This window comes from Nelumbo nucifera, chromosome 4, assembly GCF_055504915.1.
Source record: "Nelumbo nucifera cultivar China Antique chromosome 4, China Antique-T2T, whole genome shotgun sequence".
Taxonomy (NCBI): domain Eukaryota; kingdom Viridiplantae; phylum Streptophyta; class Magnoliopsida; order Proteales; family Nelumbonaceae; genus Nelumbo; species Nelumbo nucifera.
In genome coordinates this window covers 26101725-26123902 of record NC_142652.1, presented here as the reverse complement: position 1 = coordinate 26123902, position 22178 = coordinate 26101725, and the positions used below count along the sequence as shown (strand labels likewise).

Genomic DNA, 22178 nt, shown 5'->3' with positions numbered 1-22178 from the left:
ATCAGCTTGGTAACAAGTCAATACAAAATCCTAGCCAAGGTTCTCTCACTTCGGTTAAAAAAGGCCCTCCTGTTAATAATCTCTCAATCCCAAAGATTTATCCAAGATAGACAAATTTCGGACCAAATACTCATTGCCAATGAATGTGTGGAGGATTTCAAGAAATCGGGTAAGAAGGGCATTGTGTGCAACCAGGACCTGAGAAAGCCTACGATTTTGTGGATTGGGAGCTCCTGATTGAAGCATTGAGACAGGCGGGTTTGGAGTAAGATGGTGCAAATGGATTAAAGGTTGTCTAAAATCCCGCCACTTCTCAGTTCTAGTAAATGGTGCAGTCAAGGATTTCTTTAGAGCCCAAAGAGGAGTGAGACAAGGGGACCCACTTTCTCCCTTCCTTTTCACAATTCTAGCAAAGGTGCTTGGTAGACTGCTTTCGAGGGCGGATGAGAGGGGTCTTTTAAAGGGGTGGAGAATAGGACGGGAGAGAATGGTGGTAACACACCTATAATTTGCGGATGACATCATTATCTTTTGTGAGAGTGGAGGCAAGTTAAATGCAAGAAACCTAAAGATGTTGGTGAATCCATTTGAAAAAGTGACAAATCTAAAGGTGAACCTAAATAAAAGTGTGGTGGCAGGGATCAACTTAGCTCAAGAGGAGATTAACTTGTGAGCTGGGGAGCTAGGTTGTTTACGGAGTGGCTGGCCGCTGAGGTATCTAGGTCTTCCCCTTGGGGCAAATCCTAGAAATCTAGAGTTTTGGAACCCAATAGTGGAAAGGTTTGAAAGGAAGTTGGCAGTGTGGAAGAGGAACTACATTTCTTTGGGGGATAGGATTACTCCCATTAAGTCAACCCTAGCAAATCTTCCGGTGTATTACCTCTCGGTGTATTGCATGCCTTAGGCTATTGGAAAGAAGTTGGAGAGAATAATGAGGGACTTCTTGTTGATCTCAATTCAGGTAACAAGATTAACTTTTGGGAAGATGTGTGGGAGGATAACTCTCCTTTGAAGACACTGTTCCCCTCAATTTATGTCCTTTCCTCTCTTAAGAACAGACCAGTTGCTGATTTATTAACCCCTTCTCTCTCCCAGTCTGGTTTTGATTGGAATTTGGAGCTTTGTAGAAATGTGAGAGATTCTGAGATGGGCTTGGTGTCCTCTCTCCTTCAGCTGCTAGATGGGGTGTTTCTTGCTTTGGACCCCTCACCCCTCCGGAGCCTTCAGTTGTGCTTCCTTCTTCAAAACCATGTCTACTTCTGCTCAACTTGGGGTACTGTTTCCAGTCCAAGAAGTTCGGTGTCGCTCCATTCCCCCAAAAGTGAGTGCTTTTTGTTGGGAGGTCTACCATGGTGCAATTAACACCTGTGATCTGATGCAGAGGAAGAGGCCTGGCTGGTGCCTTTCTCCTAATTGGTGTTGTTTGTGCGAGTCAAGTGGCAAAACTGCTTTTCATATTTTTGTCTCCTGTCCTGTTGCCAGCTGTATTTGGGACTGGTTTTTCTCTCTTTGGATGCAGACAGGACACCCCGATGAGTTTGGAAAGGCTATTTGACTCCACTTTTAGATGGCCAAAAAGAAGAGGTAGAATGCTATGGAGATGCACTTGGGCAGCATTTCTTTGGGTGATATGAGAGGAAAGAAATCTGAGAATCTTTGAAGAAAAGCAAAGATGCAAGGAAGTGCTGATAGAAGGGATCATGATAAAGGTGATTTCGTGGGTAAAATCTATGGGATTGTTCTCAGATTTTACTGTGGATGATATCTTCAGAAATTGGAGGACAGTAGCTTCCTCTTCATCAACTAAAAAGAAGGTTTTAAGAGAGTGGGATCCCCCTGACTATGGATTCCTCAAATTAAACTTTGATGGAAGTAGTTTTGGCAACCCAGGAATATCTGGAATTGGAGGGGTGATAAAAAATGACAAAGGAGCTGTGGTGGGGATGTTCTCAGGCCCTATTGGAAGGGGAGACTCCACTACAGCTGAACTAAAGGCAGCGGTTTTTGGGATACAAAAGGCTATGAAGTTGGAAGTGAGAAAACTGGTTGTGGAAGCCAATTCCAATTAAAGCAAAATGAAAAGACTCCCTGGCTCTATAGAAATGAAATTGAAGTTTAATTGCTTTTCCATGGACATGTGGTTGTTAATACAGTGGACTCCAAGAGCGGCAAATGGCTTTGCAGATCAGCTAGCAAAACAGGGGGTTAACAGGGAACATTGTTTCTGGGCTCAGTTGTAAGGTTGGATAATTAAAAGTCGATAGTTGGCAAACTCTAAGTTCTAGTGGGTTAGCCAAGGCTTCTCATTTCTGTAATCTTTCTAAATTTATAATGAAATCTTTTTTACTGATTAAAAAAAAGATTTAAAAAGGTTTTTTCTCTGGTGACCTCACAGTTCCAAAGTACTTGCATTAAATGAAGGCAGATCATTGATCAAATCTTTTTTTTTCTTTTGAAGAATAAAAAGGAAATTCATTAAATTGAAAAAATGCAGTACATCTCAAAATGCTGGTTATCTAGATGACAAACCATCTGCTTAACAGAATTACGCTGAAAAGGATCAAAATTACATGGATTCAATTCTCCAGAAGTTTTCTAACAGATCTGCCTTGTGCACTTGGTCAAACTCTGGAAGACTTAGGGCCCAGGCTGAAGTCATATTGCCCACTCCTGCTATCAGATATTCGATGTTTTTTGATGTTTTTTGACTTGTCTTCAAATACCCTTCTGTTCCTCTCTTTCCAAATGGCCCAACACACTGCAAATGGAATACTGCAAGCCTCTGGATTTCAGATTATCACAAGTTAAGATACTATCATGTGCCACCAGCCAGGCAAAAGCCTCTACCCTTGGGGGAACAGGATTGCCCCACACACCTTTTATCTGATTTGAATCCCTACCATCTCTCAGAAGAGCCTTGTAAAAGGATTTAACTGAAAATCGTCCTTCTTTGCAATCTTTCCACCATAAACCATCTGTTGTATCTCTGGAAATGTTAGCCTCTTCCAATTTCTCCAATATCTGAATGCATTCTTCCACTTCTTGGTCCAATAAAGGTCTTCTAAACTTAGGATTCCAGACCACTTGCTCCCCCCTCCACTCGTAACACTGCTCAATAGGCACTTGCTGATCTGTCAATTTATAAAGTCTAGGACATACCTCACATAATCTTCCCACCTCCAACCACTCATCTTCCCAAAACCTTACCCTAAGGCCTTCCCCCACTTTAAACTTAAATAAACTTCTGAAATTTTGATTGAAGCTCATGATTCCCTTCCATACACTCACCCCATAGGAACTTCTTACCTCCTGGATTCCCACCCAAACCACACCACTCCATATTTCCCTACCACCACCCTTCTCCATAATGCCTCCCTTTCTCCCTCTTGCCCAAACCTCCACAGCCATTTCCCTAGCAGAATTTTATTAAATAACTTTACCCTAAGTCTACCCCCTCCTTTGCTCTACAAACCTTCTCCCACTCCCCTTAATCAAATCTTGGTGGCTAATGAGTGTGTAGCAGAGAAGAGATTAAAGGGGGGGGGGAGTTTAGTTTGTAAACTGGATTTAGGGAAGAACTATGATCTAGGGGATTGGTCTTTCCTCCTTGAAATCCTAGATAAGATTGGGTTGGACGATAGATAGAGAATGTGAATTAAAGGATGCAAAGTTCAGTACACTGTTCAATTTTAATAAATGGAGTGGCCAGAGACTTTTTTCTAGCTCAACAAGGGTTGATACAAGGAGATCCCTTATCCCCATTCCACTTCACTTTAATAGCAGATGTCTTAAGCATGATGATTGTTAAGACTGATCAGGAAGCAAGGTGCCAACCAGCTGGTTGGTAAGGTCTCCTGCTGGTCGTAGCGGAGACTTGGGATCAAATCCTGCCTGCACCTAGGTTGGGGGATGGGCTACCCCCTGTTGTGTAGCCCTTCAAAAGAAATAAAAAAAAGTACTGATCAGGAAAGGTTGCTTAGAGGTTAAGGGTAGGAAGAAACAAGGTGATAGTACCCATCTACAGTTTGCAGATGATATATTTTTGTTCTATGAAGGACACAATCAAGATGACCTAAGGAATTTAAAGGAACTCATTGCCGCTTTTGAGTCTGCCTCCAATTTGAGGGTAAACTTGGGAAAGAGTTGCATAGCAGGGATTAATGTGGAGGAAGAACTAAGTGTGTTGCCAAAGATTCTAGGGTGTGAGGTAAGTGTCGACAAGATATGATTTGCGGCAAATTAAGAAAGATATGATTTGCTGCAAATTTAGAAAGATTTGATTTGATTGATTACAGATTTGATTGATTACAGATTTTAATAAATTTACGAAAGATTAGATTTGAATAAAATTAGGAAAGTCATATCCTAGGATTAAGGGAAATATTTAATCAATCCCTAATTGAGAGAGATTCTAGGAGTAATTGAGAGAGATCCTAGGAGTTTGTCTCTCCTATCTTTTTTTATTTAAGTTGTATGCTCAACATGTTTTATTAACACATTATCAACACAGAAGTATTTCTTTTCTCTCCCTCTTCATTTCTTCTTCTCTTCCTCTTTATTTTTCCACAGTAAGGAACTGGCCTTTGGAATATTTTGGTCTTCCGCTGGGGGAAACCAATGATCAAAAGAATTTTGAAAATAGGTAGTCAAACGGTTCACTAAAAGACTAGCACTTTGGAAAAGGAATTACATTTTAGTGGGTGGGAGAACAACTTGTATTAGGGAAACTTTGGCCAACCTACTTATACACTTCCTTTCCACCTTTCGGATTCCAACTAGAGTAGCGGGTTAGTTAGAGAAGATCATAAGGGAATTCCTATGGGATCCAGGGGACAAGAAGAGGGATCATTTAGTGAGGTGGGAGCAAGTTAGTAAACCTAAGGAGTAGGGAGGGCTTGGAATAGGGAACCTAATTTGTAGGAATAGAGCGCTTTTAGGTAAATAGTTATGGAGGTTTCCACTGGAAAGTGACAGGCTTTAGCATGATTGCAAGATTCATGGGATGTTGAATAATGGTTGGGGTGCAAAGGTAGCCCCTTCTTCAACGTCACTTTCTCCTTGGAAATCAATACAAGAGGTATATCCAACTTTTATTAGCTTCACTAGATTTGATGTGAGCTGTGGGACCCAAGTATTGTTTTGGGAAGATCTTTGGTTGGCTAAAACTCCCCTTCAATTTGCTTTCCCTAGCCTTTACTCCTTGTCTAACTATAAATTACAACCTATCTCAAGATTTGTTACCTTTTCTCCTTCCAGGCTAAACTGGGACTTTGGTTTTAGAAAGGGTTTAAGGGATAGCGAGTGTGAAGCCCTCATTCAACTACTGGATAAATTTCATTTAACTTTTCTAGATCAGTCAGTGGAGGACACTAGAGTTTGGTCTTCTGCTCCTGATGGTGTTTTTTTCTTGTGCTTCCTTTTTCAATGCCCTTATGTAGTCTAATACTTTGGGGGAGAATTTCCCAGTGAAAGAGATTTGGAGCAAACCTATCCTACCCCAACTTCAGGCTTTGTGTTGGAAAGTTTTTCTTGGAAAGGTAAACACTTGTGATATGCTTTAGAAGAGAAAGCCAAACAAATGCCTATCGCCTCACATGTGCTTCCTTTGCTTTGCAAGTGGTGAATCCTTACCTCATTTATTGCCATCCTGTCCTCTTGTACTTTGTGTTTGGGACTTCTTTTGTTCTCTTTTTGGTTGCAGATGGGAATTCTCCACAGGATGTAGTGAGCCTCTTCAATCCAAGTTTCCTAAGATAGCCAAAAAAAGAGAGGGAGAACCATGTGGAAAGCAATTAGGGCAGCAATGTTGTCGATTGTTTGGTAGGAAAGGAATGGGAGGATCTTCAATGAGAAAAGTAGATCAAAAGAGGAAACTGTTGGGGTTATAAAAATCAAAGTTGCGCATTGGATAAAGACACTTGATCTTTTCCAAGGATTTTTAGTGAATTTTAAGGGCATGGGCTAATGGTACTTTCTTCTAAAGAAAAGGAAAAGGGGTTTATGGAGTGGATACCCCCAACAATTAATAAAATTAGATTAAATTTTTTATGGGAGCTCCATGGGAAGCTCGGGAGTGGCAGGTATTGGAGGAGTTTTTAGAGATTGTGCAGGTAAAGTGATGACTATGTTTTTAGACTGTTGGGATTGGGAGATTCACTAAAGGCTGAACTGATGGCATTGTTGCAAGGCTTAAAACTGGCTAAGCAATCAAACTTTCAACACTTGGAAGTAGAGGGAGACTCAAAACTGGTTGTTTCTTGGGCCAGGAGTAAGCATCGTGTGCCATGGATCTGTAGGCACGCTTTTAGGAAAATAGAGAGCCTCTCACAGGAGCAGAACATTACTTTCAATTGGGACTGCAAATGGAGTGGTCGATACTTTAGCAAAACAAGGGGTCTATAGATAGCAGTTGTTTTGGGCACTATTGTAACTCTGTTGGGGGTTGGATAATGTCTTTATGGGTGGCTAGAGCCAATCTATTGTATTAACCAGTTTTCAACAATTATAGCAATGTCCATAAAACTAAATCTAAATTACTGGCTATTAAGATGGTGGTTAAGTAATTATTTTGTCCAGCATTTAAACTAGAAATTTCAGATAAAGAATTATAATGCATTACTAAGTTACAATGGACTTTAGAGGAGGAACTGAATTTTAAATGTTCAAAATCAGGGAAGTACTTGTTTGAGCGGAGCAAAATCCTTCTCTCAAGCAACACTGCAGTGAAAAGCGTAATCAAGTTATCAACATCCAAGCACTGTACTAGTGGCTGAAAAGATATCTGCACCAAGTAAAACACAAATAACAGTTGTGAAAAGCATTGACTGATTTTAACAAGATACATATAGTTCATCAATATTATATTGTAGAAGCTAATTGCCAACATGAGAACAGATTTAAAGGAACCATACATCAGCATATGGGAGTCCGTCCTTTGTTGGAGCCTCCACAGAAAGCAGGCAGTTCTCAATAGCAAAAAGGACTCGATCCTTTCCAGGAGTAGGCAAAGGAACGCCTGATACAATATATGCTATAATATCCCACAGAGGCTTGCTGAAAGTGATGCACAGCTAAGAAGTTACATACAAGTCTACAACATAGAAAATTCCTCTGACACAATTATATCAGAATACTTAAAATAAAGCATTCAAAAACCAAAGCTCTAATTGATAAAGTTTGAAAGTAAGTAAACACATCTTTTTTTTTTTGAGAGAGAGAGAAAGTAAAGTATCATTGTATTAACTATGAACAAAATGTACAGAAAGATGATGTGCTAAAGGAACCAGAAAAAAACTGTTCCCTCTAAACTTGATCTCCCCACCCTGCTTTACAAAAAGATTATCATGTACAAAAAAGGACTCAACCTATACTCCTAACCAGCCTGTGACTAGAACATCATTCCCACAATTTTCTGAAAAAGGAGTTAGCAGAATTTGTCTTATTTTTGAAAACCCAACTGTTTCTTTCTTGCCACAGACACCAAAAAACCACTGTTGGGGTTAAATTCCAAACTAATCTTCCTTTTCTACTCAAGCCTTCCACCCTCCAACCTTTTACAAAATCCTGTACCGAACCTGGGCAGCAACTTTTCACTTCAAATAATTGTGAGATTATGTTCCAGATCTCTGAAGAAAATTTACAGTAGTAATAGATGATTCACTGTTTCCAGATGTTCTTCGCATAGGAGACAGCTATTCGAGTCCAGAAGAGCACCTTTCCGAGAGAGGTTATCCCTTGTAAGTATTCTGTTGAGGTAAGCCGTCCATACAAAAAATGAAATCTTTGAAGGCACATCATCATACCCAAGCCCTTCAACTTCCAACAAATACTTTTTACGGTGCTAAGATTGGAAAGTGTGAAGGCAGATGAATTAGAAATGTGTGATTGGGAAACACACTTTTTACCATTGAAGTTGTGTAATATTATTACAAAAAGACCATACGTTCCAGAAATAGAATATAGGACAAGTACATATACAAACTACAAATTAGGTTGTAAACATTTAAGTATGATTTTGATACACATCCCTCCCGGGACCAAGCAAACCCCAGTCCAACAATTTTTTATTTACTCCAAGTGTCTCCCAGTAAGTACGACTGGGAAGCACATTATTTCATCATCATTTAATAATGTCTAAAAGAATGTAAAAGAATATTAGTCATCAAAACATGCAAAACTAACATGTAAGAAAGCAATATTTGATGAATGTAAGGCTACTTTGATGTACAACCGACCATATATGAAATAGATCCATTAGCATACAATAGATAGAGACGATCAAACTTCTATCATCTAAAAATAATACCTACTGCCATCAGGAGAAAAGCAAAGAGCAAATAATTCCTCCAGTGCATCCCGAAGAACACGAAAACTGGGTGAGCGTGAAACAAGACAAATGCACTTGTCAGCAAAAGAATTTGCGGGAATGCGGTAAGCTTCAGCTATATCATCACAGACTGGATCCCGAAAAGCAATGCAGCTAACATATATTTTAGATCCATCACCCTCTGTAGTAAATTTTCCAAATTAAGAGCAATAAGTAAGACTCCAGGAAAACAAGATAAACTATTAGAAACATTGACAGGAAACAAATAAAGCTCAAAAAAATCAAGAAAACCATAAATGCAGAACAGCTAAAAAACAATATGAATAAAGAGAAAGATTATGCTTTAATAACAATAAAATAATTAATGGATCAAAATAACCAGATCGAATTCGAATTTGGATAAATTGATGCCATTTACATCCCTATCCAGAAATCTCACTTCACATGATTGTAGACTTTCTCCAAGTTTGCATACAACCACTTTGTCCCTGACCATTTCAAAACATCCAATCTTTTCATTAGAAATTAGAAATTTTGCCTTCCATCTAAAACACTCCTTAAAATGAATAAACCAAAGGTTGGAGAACTTTCATTCTCAATGAATCACTTTCAAGATTGTCCCACACAGATTCCCAACTAGATAAACTGGCGTAAAGTTAGGTTCAAAACCCTCTTCATAAGAAAAAAGAGATGTGAAAGTAAAACTCACACTCTCCTTGATGATGCCTTCAGAAATGAAAATATGAAATACCCCAAACACTTCCATATGGTCTTCTTTTAACTAACCAAACAATTCTGGTAAAAGCTCATGGTGAAACAATCTAGACCAAGGGATTTATCCTTGTCCATTGTAAAGGTTGCTTTCCTTGCTGCCTCTTCCCACCCTCAACAGACCGTCTAAAATGGGTGACAGACATAAAAGTTTGGAAATGGGAGACAAATGTCGGCCATGAATTCCTCCCAATCCATAGCCAATTTGATGATAAGGTTTTTTGTCTCCTCCCATTTGCAATACTGTGAGATCAGAAAATCAGGAATTCATAGCCCCTTCTTTGATCCATTGCTTATGAATTTTTCTCTCCAACTTATTTACTCTCTCCTTAAAACCTTTTAAACTAAACTTTGAGTCATGGGCCTTCTTGTGATTTGTTCCACTTCCACCAGCAAGAAATTCCTTTGTTCCTCCTTCCTCCATTCCCCCATGTTCTATCAGTGAGAAATTCCTTTCTCCTTCCTCCATTGTTGGTTGCTTCATAATGGCATTTTATGATATTTTCTGGACCACATACTCTTATTGGCTCCTCCATTTTGTAAGCATGGGCTGGCTAATGAATGGTTGGTTGTTGCCCGATACTACTTTTTATATGTTGTTCAAATGACCATCATTCAAACATAACCAACAATTTTTCCACCTATAAGCAAAGCAAACAACTGATAGTCTCATAGTACATACCAATACAATCAACTCTAGTTAAGGACCAACCCAGAAAAAAAAACACTAGTTAAGGACCAAAGTTTTCAACAAACTCTTAAATATCCAGAAGACTTACCAGAATATTTAAAGGTTATAGATTGTACCTGTTAAAACTATTGGATAGCTCTTCGGGAATGTTGAGGCATCATTAGGATTGAGCCCTGATGAATAGAACTCCACACCAGCTGGAAGAACACACTACAACCATAGGACACATGTCTATGATTTTAATCACATAATAAACAAATGAAATACATCTAATATCCAGCAAAAAAAGGGAAAAAAAAACTTTCATTTCCATTTAATGGATATCACCCAGCAATATTCTCATTTAAGCATCCAGGTAAATCATTGGAAAATACATTTCAGATCATTATGGTGAATCTGAGAACACATATGGTAAGGGATCATCCTAATTTTTCTTTATGGAATGGATCATCCCCACAAAAACAAAACAAAACAAAAAAAATAAACAAATTAAGAATAAAAATTAGAAGAGGAAAATAAAAGATTTTTCAATGAATTGAAAAGTTACAGTGACATCACATCGTAGCATTAGTAACATAAACCCTAGGTTCTAGTGCATCATGGATACATGAGATACGCCACTTAGAGGTAAAATGCATAAAGGTGTTCCCATCACCCAAAATGAGACAGAGAGACAGCTACTAGTCCCTTTGATCCTGGAACTAGAATTGCATCATGTAATGATTATTCTTTTTCATTTTTCACTGTAAACAATTAAGGTGTGTCTTAACATAGAAAAAAATAGATATGACACCATCTCCTTGGTATCAAACGAGTGTTAATGGCAGCCCCTAGAGATCCCCTTTACATCATGCATAAAAGATACAAAAAAAAAATTTATCAAGTTGGCATATAAGAAATGCAAAACATCTCTATTCACTTCCTATACCCCAGTACCCCAGAGAGGCTTTCAGCCAAGCCAACAGATCTCGAACTACCTTAATAAGGGATTCAGCCTTGCAATCAGAAATTAATCCTATCTGATTTCGTAATTGTTGAGGATTTCCTGTTAGTTGTTTATTTTTGTTTAGTTAGCATATTTGGACCAAAGCCCTTTAGTTAGGAGCTCTTCTAAGCAATAGCTTGTTTTTATTTTTAAGTTGTTAGCAGTAGTTGCCCCATCAAGGGTATATTGGACATTGTACATGTTTTTTTCTTTTAAGTATAAAAGCTAATGAGAGAGAGCCGGCCATTATGATTCATTCCTCTTCTCTTTCTCCCATGTTTCTCTTCTTTCTCTCCCACAAATCATCTTCTTCCTTTTTTTTCTTACAATTTTTACTTCTACTGATTTCTACTTGGTATCAGAGCAGTTTTAGGTGTTTTTGAAACTGTATTCATGCAGCCCTAGATCAGCCAACTACATGAAGAAGTAAAGAGGTTGATCGCTTGATCAAGGAAGGTCCAGCTCTTGGATTTTTTATGAGATTCAGTCACCAAGAGGGCGATCTGTAATTAGGCATCAAAATCAGGAAGAACTGGAGTAAGAGAAAGAGTCCAAGTCAGAGTGGATTCTTTGTTTTTGACCTAGAATTGGGTGCTCAAGGTTTTCTGGATTTCTTGAGGCTTCCTATAGTGGATGATCTTGTTTCTAGCTGATTCTAGGCCTTCTGGAGAGATTAACATCCTCTTCTCCTGTTTCTATCAGTTCCCAAATAAGGAGAATTCTCTCCAGGTAAGTGTTTTTTGTCTCCAGAACGATTTTTCATTATACAAGTGAAATCGATCTAAAACAAGAGCTTTTTCTTTGCCTCTTACTACTGTTGTAAGCTGTTTGAGATATTATGGAGGGTTGTCATGTTGAACTGAAATCAACCAATGACCTTGGTTTGGGTGTAGGAGGTACTAGTGATCCTTTGGGATCTAGGATTATCACTACAGTTAAATTAGATGGTACACACTATCTAGAATGGGCACAATCAGCCAAGATGGCTATTGGTGCACGTGGTAACTAGGGTATATTTCTAGAGGAGAAGAAACCTAATACAAATTCTTCTCAGTGGATGTAAGAGAATTACATGGTAATGACTTGGTTGTGTAATTCTATGTTACCTCATATTAGTAAGAATTTCTTGTGGGCTGATATTGCAAAGGAAATTTGAGATGGAATAGTTAATGTTGGTTCGGCTGTTTTTTAGTATTTATGTTAGTCATATTTGTGTCTTAAGTTCTTAGTTATTGGGCCTAAACTTGTTTAATGTTTTATTTGTTTTATTTGTCTAGGTGTCCCATCACTAATCAGGGGCATTCTAGTCCATTCATGTAATATTATTTTATAATCATCTATATAAGATTGTAGGGCCGGCTGAAGAGTGCATGCCGCCTTTCTCAAATCTTCTTCTTCTTCTTCTTCTTCTTCTTCTTCTTCTTCTTCGGCTGTTGTATTCCAGCAAACGTGGTATCAGAGCACTAATTCGTCTGTCTGATTACAGCCGCCACTTTTTCTGCTCTTCCCTATTCCATTCTTTTTCCTCTCTCTCTCTCTCCTATCTTGGTCGCTGTGAAGAAACCCTAGGGCTGACTGTAGAACACAGCAAGGTCTGTATCTAGGGTTTCCCTTGGTTGTAGGGCCCAAGGGGAGTTTATTCCAGCAATCGATGCCCTACAAGACACCTTGCAGCAGGTAGTAGCCATTCAGCTGCTAAGAGAGATCTGTGTGGAACAGATCTAGGTGGAAGGACTGACTTCGACAGTCCTAGTACAGATCGTACGGGTGATCACAGTCTACAACAGCAGAAGTCAAAGCCCAGTCTAGTCCAGAAGAGTTCAGCACAGTACAGAGGTGGATTGTCCTTGGTTTCAGACCTGTTACAAGGAGTTCTCAGACCTGCAACAGCTTCGGTAAGTCTGAAATAGTGTTCTTTGTACTGAGTTTTCAATTGTGATCACTGTAAGAGGAAGGAGATGTCTTCAATATCGGGAGAAGTGTCTTCTAGGGATCATAGAACTGGTGGGAGGTCTCCTAATCTGGAAAATCCAAATCTGCACAGCTTGCAGATCACCAGTGTATTGTTGGATGAATACAATTTTAGAGAATGGTCTGTTTCAACCATGCTCTTCATTACTTCCCGAGAACTTATGGGTTACCTAGATGGACAGAAGAAGGAACTTGTAGTGGGTAGTGTGGAGTATGCATTCGATGACTTCAAGAGTGGCCAGGACTGTTCAACACTTTCCTACTGCTGATAAGATTTGGGAGAAAGTCTCTAAAACTTATGGACAAAGAAAGAACAATGCCAGAATTTATAGGCTGAACCAAGACATTGCTGCATTGAGACAAGGAGATATGACAGTTGCCACGTATTTGCAACCCTAGAAGGACTATGGGAAGAACTTGATCATCATCTTATTCTTGATTGGGAGAATGCAAAAGACAAGGAGAGGCATGATAAACAAATTGAAGAGGGTAGAGCCTTTAAGTTCTTGGCTGGCTTAGACCCAATGTTTGAGAGCATAAGGTCTCAAATTTTGGGAAGGGATGAAATGCCAGATTTACATCATGTCTATTATCTAGTAAGGAATGAAGAGGTTATGAGGAAAGAGATGCAAGTTGACACTCAAACACAGCCAGCCGAACAGCCTGTTGAACATTCAGCCCCAATTTCTTCAAACCAAAAGGGGAGCATGCATTCAGACAAGAGTCATCTTAAGTGCTCTCATTGTGGTGGTGAAAGGCATGTAAAAGAGACTTGTTGGGTTCTTTATCCTCATCTGAAACCAGCTGCGTTAAGGAAAGACAAGAAGCCCCAGAAGAATCAAACAGCAAGTGGGAATCATGTTACTAGTCACAGTGGTGATAGCTCGAAGAACACATCTATAGTTGCATCTTCTCCCATGGGACAGACTGCTAATTCCTCCATATCCGGATCCTTGGGTTTCACTGCTGATGAGGTAGAGGTCCTTAGCCGGGCCTTAACCCATCTAAGGACTAATTCCCTTGCTTCCACCTCTCTTGCCAGATCAGGTATTGTCTCTGCTTATAGTACAACTAGTTCTATAGACTCTACTTCTTGGATTATTGATTCCGGTGCAACTGACCACATGACACGCATGTCCTCTTTATTTTCTTCTTACCAATTGATGTCTGGCCAAGATAAGATGAGAGTTGCTGACAGTTCCCTCTCCACCATCTCTGGGAAAGGGGGAGTTGACCTAAGCAAGAACCTCTCTCTTAAATATGTTCTACATGTTCCCAATCTTACTTCCAATCTCTTATCTGTTTCGAATCTTACCAAGAATTTAAACTATAGCGTAACTTTCTTTCCTACTCATTGTGTCTTTTAGGACAAATTGACGAAGAGAACGATTGGGAGCGGTCATGAGTGTGGAGGTCTCTACTATTTTGATGCAAACATAAGTTCGGCCTTACAATCATCTGCTACCAATAGTCAGAATAATGAGGAGTCAATAGCTAGGTTACACTTGTGGCATGCTAGACTAGGTCATTTACCTTTTTCATCATTGCAAGGGTTGTTTCCTGAATTACTCAAGGGTATTTCAAGTCAAAGTTTAGTTTGTGAAGTGTGTCAGTTGTCAAAACAATGTAGAACTCTTTATCCAATTTCTAGTAATGAAATTCAAACTCCTTTTGATTTGGTCCATTCTGATGTTTGGGGCCCTTCACCCCTTGTTTCTGTGGATGGTTTTCGTTACTTTATCAGTTTTATTGATCACTACTCACGATGCACATGGATCTACTTGTTAAAAGGACGTAATGAAGTGCCACGAATAACCATGGCATTTTGTAAAATGATTGAAACTCAATTTGACAAGAAGATTAAGCAATTCCGTTCAGACAATGCTGCGGAATATTTTGAAAGATCCTTGAACCTGTTCATGGAGGATGCTGGCATGATACATCAGTCATCTTGTGCTAGTACCCCTCAACAGAATGGGGCTGTTGAGCGCAAAAATAGACACTTATTGGAGACCGCTCGAGCTTTATTATTTCAGCACAAGGTTCCCAAGCACTACTGGTCTCAATTCGTCCTTACCGCATCATATCTGATAAATCGGATGCCATCCAAGGTGTTGGGTGTGAAAACTCCTTTCTCTGTCCTCTGCCCTAATCTTCTAGATTTTCCTCTTCCACCTAGAGTCTTTGGTTGTGTGTGTTTTATACATGTAAAAGATCCAAAGAAGACCAATTTGGATCCTAGGGCTACGAAAGGAATCTTTCTAGGGTACTCTCCTACACAGAAAGGTTACAAGTGTTATGATCCCGTCACCAAGAAGAAATATGTCACAAAAGATGTGGTATTTTTTTAGTCTCACTCCTATTTTCATTCTTCACAGAATCCTCTTAAGGGGAGACTAGTGGGATGGAAGAGGATTCTTCTTCCCCCTCCTTTTTTGTGCCTCTTTCTGCCTCGGGCCTTCCATCTTCTCCTGATCCTCCTAGTTGTAGCATCCCGAGTGAACCTAGTGAGGCTCCCATTGCACCTATTACCACTCTTGATGCTGCAGATGTTACTGAGGACACCAGTAAGCAACAGAAAGATATAAGAATCACCTACAACAGAAGGAAAAAAGACCCTCTAACTCATGGCAGCAATCAATCGGACTCGGATCAATCTGCCTCAGCAACTCCAGGTAATCCTATCACTCATACTTCTGATTTGGATCTCCCCATTGCTCTTCGTAAGTCTACCCGTTCTTGTACTATCCGACACCCCATTGCTGAATTTGTTTCTTACTCACGTTTATCTCCTCATTATTATTCCTTTGTGTCTGCTCTCTCCTCTGTGCATGTTCCTACTAGGTACTCAGAGGCAGTGTCTGATCCAAGATGGAAAGAGGCTATGAATGAAGAAATGAAAGCCTTAATGAAAGCAAGGACTTGGGAATTAGTGGATCTACCAAAAGGAAAGAGCACTGTGGAATGCAAGTGGGTGTTCACTGTAAAGCATAGGGAGGACGGGTCCATTGAAAGATACAAGGTCAGACTTGTGGCAAAGGGGTTTACTCAAAAGGAAGGGATTGACTACAAAGAGACCTTTGCTCCAGTCGCGAAGCTCAACACAATTCGGGTCTTATTGTCGTTAGCTGCAATTTCTCATGGGAGCTGCATTAGTTGGATGTGAAAAACGCTTTTCTAAATGGTGATCTACGTGAAGAGGTATTCATGGATCCTCCACCAGGTTATGGCTTTGATGGGAAAGTATGTAAACTGAGGAAAGCATTATATGGCCTTAAACAGTCTCCTCGGGCTTGGTTTGAGAGACTTTGTGGGGCCATGAAGAGAGTGGGATACACTCAAAGTAGTGCAGATCATACTTTGTTCATAAAGAAACAGAATAGCCGACTTATGGTACTAATCGTCTATGTGGATGATATGGTGATTACAGGGGATGATCTGGAAGAGATAAAAAGATTAAAGGAGTTCTTGGCTTCTGAGTTTGAGATCAAAGACTTGGGCCATCTGAGATACTTCCTTGGAATTAAAGTTGCTAGGTCACAAGAGGGCATCTATATATGTCAGCGGAAGTATGTCCTTGACCTTCTAGGGAAGACAGGTATAATGGGGTGTAGACCAGCAGATACTCCAATAGAACAGAACCATAGTCTACAGGAATCAGTTGGAGAGGACTACCTTGATAGAGAAAGATACCAAAAACTGGTAGGGAAGTTGATATATCTATCTCTCACTCGACCAGATATTGCTTATGTTGTACATGTTGTCAGCCAGTTCATGCACTCTCCAAAGATTCCTCATATGAGAGCAGTGGAAAGAATTCTTAGGTACTTGAAGACTTGCCCAGGAAAAGGAATTTTGTTCAAAAAAACACAATAAAATTGAAATTGAAGCGTATACTGATGCAGATTGGGTTGGCTCTGTTGGAGACAGGAAGTCTACTTCTGGGTATTGCACGTTTGTTGGAGGAAATCTGGTTACATGGCAAAGTAAAAAGCAGAATGTGGTTGCTAGATCAAGTGCAGAGGCTGAATATCGAGCTATGGTTGATGGTGTTGCTGAACTGCTATGGCTTAGGACCCTTCTTGGTGAGCTCGGGATAAAGGCCAAGTGTCCTCTCAGGTTGTACTGTGACAACAAGGCTGCCATCAACATTGCAAATAACCCAGTGCAACATGATAGGACGAAGCACATTGAGATTGACCGACACTTCGTTAGAGAAAGAATTGTCTCAGGAGAACTCTGCATTCCTTATACTCCTTCCGAGATGCAGATTGCAGATGTATTAACTAAAGGACTAGCTTCAATGAACTTCTCAGACTTACTTGGCAAGCTAAACATGACTAACATCCATGCTTAGCTCGAGGGGGAGTGTTGGTTCGGCTGTTTTTTAGTGTTTATGTTAGTCATATTTGTATCTTAAGTTCTTAGTTATTGGGCCTTAGTTATTGGGCCTAAACTTGTTTAATGTTTTATTTGTTTTATTTGTCTAGGTGTCCCATCACTAATCAGGGGCATTCTAGTCCATTCATGTAAAATTATTTTATAATCATCTATATAAGATTGTAGGGCCAGCTGAAGAGTGCATGCCGCCTTTCTTTTCCAACCATTCCCTATCTTCCCTCTTAAGTGTTGGCCATTCCAAACCTTCAAGCCACACCCTGTTATTTAGGGGCCTTCTAAAGATAGATCTAAAGTGATCTACAAACACTCCTGCAATTTCTCTTTGACTGGTGACTATCACCCCTTCAATCTCTAGATTAGAGATAGTGTTTTTTCTCCTTTTGCCACTTGCCAAAGCATGAAAAAACTTAGTATTCCTGTCCCCCTCTTTCAGCCACTTACAACTTGACTTCTGCCTCCAACTTATTTCCTCCTGGAGTACATAATCCTCTAACTATTTACGCAAAAGAAATTAATAATACGATAGCTTATTCCAATAAGAAGGGGGAAAAGAAGGGCATAGAAAGAAAAAAAAAATGACAGAAGTAGAGAAATTAAAGTCTGATGTAGCAGGTAGGGGTGAGCATAGTTCGGTTGAAACCGAATAACAGAACTAAAATTCCGGTTTCAGTTTGGTCACTTCAGTTAGTTCGAGTAAATGGTTCAGTTCAGTTTTTAATTACGGTTTTGTTAATATCGGGTTTCAGTTTTGGTTGTGATATTTAAAGGTTCGATTAACTAAAATAACCAAACATCTAGGGGGGTAAATGAGTAATTATGCAAGCCATTAGGCCAAAACCCTTGACGTGTCTCCCTCTCACTTTTTGTTTTTGCTTCATCTTCTCTTCGGTCTTCACCGTCTTCCTCTTCCATGAAAGACTGACACTGGAACACAATAATATACTAATATTCCGACCATCGAGCGTTGATAATCCAATGGATTATTAGCAAGCTCCAGCGACAGCGACTCTACAACTCAAGTACAATATTTTTTTCTTTTCTGTTCTTTTTCCCCTTTTATTCTTCATTAACCAGTCCCCTTTTATTCTTCACTAACCAGATTGCCGATTCCAATCTGGTTCAGTTTAGTTCTCATTTTTTTCTTTTTCCCCTTTGTTACCTACCTCAGTTGCAACGGTGACTAGTGAGCTAGCTATTCAATGAATCGCCCGACACCGGTGAGTTTGAAGCAACTAGCAGGACATGGTGGATTATTAAATCCATCTAAATGGACTTTCGGTTTTAACCAAATCAACTGAAATAACCGGGAAAAAAATCGATTTGATTTGGTCAATTTAGGCAAAGTTCGGTTTCGGTTCGGTTTTCCAATATAGTATATCGATTTTAAGAAATTCAGTTTGTTCGGTTCGGTTTTTAACCAAACAAACCGAATGCACACTCCTAGTAGTGGGGGACTTAAGAGTTTAGTGCAAGGGGGGAGAAAAGGAAGGGATCAAAATAAAGGGTGGGTAATTTGGGGTAATTTTGCAAAAATTGTCATGAAGATAATAGGTTGGAATGTTAGAGGATTGGGGAGTGCCAAGAAAAGGTGAGTAATAAAAGACTTGCTAAGAAAGGAAAGTCCAGACATTGTGTTGTTACAATAAACAAAAGTGGTAGATATGGACAAAAGATAGTTGAGAAGTGTTTGGTGCTCTAGAGGAATAGGATGGTCCTTCTTGCCTTCGTGGGGAGCATCTAGGGGTCTAGTAACTATGTCTATGTGGAAGAATGAGGTGGTGGAGTCTTTGGAATAATTAATTGGTCAATTCTCAGTTTCTCTAAAGTTTAGGAATATGGAAGATGGATTCGTATGAGTTTTGTCGAATGTATATGGTCCTAACAGATATAGAGAGAGAGGTGAAATGTGGGGAGAGTTATATGATGTTAGAGGTCTGTAGGATGGACCTTGGTATCTAGTGGGAGACTTTAATGTAGTTAGATTTACAAATGAGACAAATAATCCCAATCAGATGGCCTCTACCAGTATGAGGAAGTTCAATGAGTTTATTGAAGACTATGCGCTAAAAGAGATTCCTCTCCAACAAACTCTATTTACATGGTCAAATTCACAAGTACCCCCCATTTGTTCTAAATTGGATAGATTTATCTTCAATCCTGAGTGGGAAGAACATTGGATAGGGTCGATTGCTAGGGCCTTGTCAAGAGTCACTTCAGATCATTGCCCAATTAGTATTGGAACCAAGGATTTTCTCAATGGCCCCAAACCGTTCAGATTTGAATATATGTGGCTTACTCACCCAGACTTTGTGCACAAGGTGGCTGAATGGTGGAATGAGGAAATTGGGGATGTCAGTTGGAAAGGAGTTAATTCCACAGGAAAATACGAAGGCTTAAATGCAAATTAAAAGAGTGGAATAAAGATCATTTTGGAAGAATAGAGGAGAGAAAACTAAGAGTGGTATCCCAAATTGAGCAACTAGATGATAAGGAAGGCCAATGAATGTTAAGAGAGGAGGATAGGATCTTGCATCAGGCTTTAAAGGAGTTAGAAGAGATTTTGCTTAGGGAGGAAATTTTGTTGGAGGCAGAAATTGAGGCATCAATGGATTAAGGAGGGGGATGGCAACACTAAGTTTTTTCATCATTAGCCAATGAGAGAAGAAGAAAGGACCTTGTGGAGAAATTAGAAGTGAATGGTGAAATTTTGGTCAACCAAGAAGAGATCACCCATGGTTTTGTGGATCACTTCAAAGCAATATATAAAAGGTCGAACAATGTTGGGTTTAGGGTGGAAGGACTAGAATGGCCAAGATTGGACATTGAAATGGCAATAATTTTGGACAGAAACGTTGGTTTGGAAGAAATAAAGGGAGTTGCCTTATCATTGGATAGATCTAAAGCTCCAAGTCCAAATGGTTTCACAATGGCATTCTTTCAGGATTGTTGGGAGATAATTGAAGCGGATTTATGGGCAATTTATATGGAGTTTGTTGAGGAACACTTTAGTACGGGTATTAACTCCACTTTCTTAGTCTTGATACCTAAAAAGAGAGATGCCATCCAACCAAGGGACTTCAAACCCATCAACCTAGTGACAAGCATCTATATGATAATGGCTAAAGTATTGTCACTAAGGTTAAAATTAGTCTTACTACCCAACCTGATAAGTCAATCCCAAGGAGCTTTTATTCAAGGAAGACAAATTACTAACCAATTCCTAGTAGCTAATAAATGTGTGGAGGATATTAAGAGAATGGGGGAAAAAGGCTTTGTATGTAAACTGGACTTGGAGAAAGCCTATGATATGGTTGATTGGTCGTTACTCATAGAAATTCTGAGGTGTTGTGGGTTTGGAGAGAGATGGTGTAGATGGATTAAAGGTTGCTTGAAGACTTGCCATTATTCAATGCTAGTTAATGGGAGATTTTTTTTTCGGCCACCAGAGGGTTGAGACAAGGGGATCCACTTTCTCCTTTCTTATTTACCTTGACAGCCAAGGTGTTCAACATGCTTATCTTGAGAGCTGATAAGTTGGATCTTTTTAGAGGGTGGAGGGTGGGTAAAGAGAATATTGTGGTCACTCGCCTATAGTTTGCAAATGATACAATAATATTTTGTGAGTGGGAAGCCACATAAGGCTTGGAACTGAGAAGGGTGATAAAATTGTTTGAGGTTATCTCTAAGATGAAAGTCAATTTTGATAAGTTGCATGGCGGGTTTAAATTTGGAGGAGTAGTTGGAAGTAGCGGATTCTCTAGGGTGTCCCATATCTAATTGGCCTTTGAAGTATGTAGAGAACACTGATGTGGGCCCCACTGTAGTGGTCCCCACTGTGTTCGTAGGACAACATGTGTAGTTATTTGTTTTAGTTATAGTAGTGTCAGTTTGAGTCAGTTTGTTAATTCAGTTGTTATTTATCTCAGCTTTTATTTACTTTATTTATTATGTAAGTACTAAGGGCAAATGCGTCCTTTCCATTGTGTACTAAACATAACCTATAAATAATAAGAAAGTGGCGGCGGCAGATCTGTTAGAATCTGTTCCTCCTTTCAACCACTTGTGTTCTCCTGTTCCTCTTCTATTCTCTCTTCTTTCTCTCACTTTTTCTCTATTTTGTAAACCTAAAACCTATTAGGATTCAAGACTGATTACAGTCTTGATATTCTACTTGGTATCAGAGCCTATCTAGGGCTTCTCATGTGTGTCTAGTCCAGCCGACAACATGAGGACTAGCTAGGGCTGGAAGCTTTGAAGAAGTATTCGGTAGCTGAATCTTGGAGATTACCAGGAGAGGTTCGCAGCAGTTGAAGACTTGCTGTGGCTTGCAGAGAGTTGGTAATCAGGAAGAAGCAGCAAAGGTTAGGGTTCAGGTAACCCTAGAAGACAGTAAACCGAAAGTACATAAGTTTTTTTTTATTGAGTTTTCAGAGACTGCAATCAGTCGAGATAGGTTGAACCTGTCTAGAAGGAAGGGCCGAACTGTGTTCCAGTTTGTTTCTAGGGTTTGATTTGCCGAACTATGTTTAAGTTTGTCTCTAGGGTTTGACTGTTGGGCCGAACCCCCCCTCTCAGAGGTGATTAGTTTTAGGGTTTCATATTGCCCTCCAATAAGTCCCACTTGTGCGGACTGTTTGGAGAGTGCAGCTGCGCACTTATTTCAGATCTACAGTTGAAACCCTAATTTTGCTCTCGCAGCAGTGGGCCCCACAGTAGTGATTTCAGAAAATAGCATCTCAGATTGACAGGCTGCTTGGTACTGTGCATGCCGATTGATTTCAGATCAGATTTGAGTTGATTTCTTGCATATACTGTGATAGGTGATTGTTTTCAGATCAGATTTCGGATCAGATCAGATCAGTTTTGTGTTGGTTTCAGATCAGATTTCAGACCTGCTTGTTTTACTCTGTTTTCTGGTATAGCAGTAGTGGCTCTAACAGTTTGTAGCCACTGATTCTCGATCAAAGATGGAGTTTAAGGGTCAGGGAGAAAGTAGTTTTGGACACAACAGTTTTGGTGGTGTATCTGAAACC

At 39.7% G+C, this 22178-nt stretch overlaps 1 protein-coding gene across 2 annotated transcripts in view; it reads right to left on the bottom strand.

Moving 5' to 3' along the window:
- Positions 1-22178, bottom strand: part of SCD1 (stomatal cytokinesis defective / SCD1 protein (SCD1)) — a 116840-nt gene that overhangs the window by 82802 nt on the left and 11860 nt on the right. The window contains exons 2-5 of one of the 2 annotated variants that reach the window (XM_010266886.2): positions 9905-9998; positions 8306-8507; positions 6912-7053; positions 6681-6781 (exon numbers count right to left, since the gene is read on the bottom strand). In XM_010266886.2, coding sequence (XP_010265188.1) covers positions 6681-6781; positions 6912-7053; positions 8306-8507; positions 9905-9998 — 539 coding nt within the window. Of the gene's footprint in view, positions 1-5631; positions 5727-6680; positions 6782-6911; positions 7054-8305; positions 8508-9904; positions 9999-22178 lie in introns of those variants that run through there. The other variant, XM_010266888.3, reaches the window with a different exon arrangement.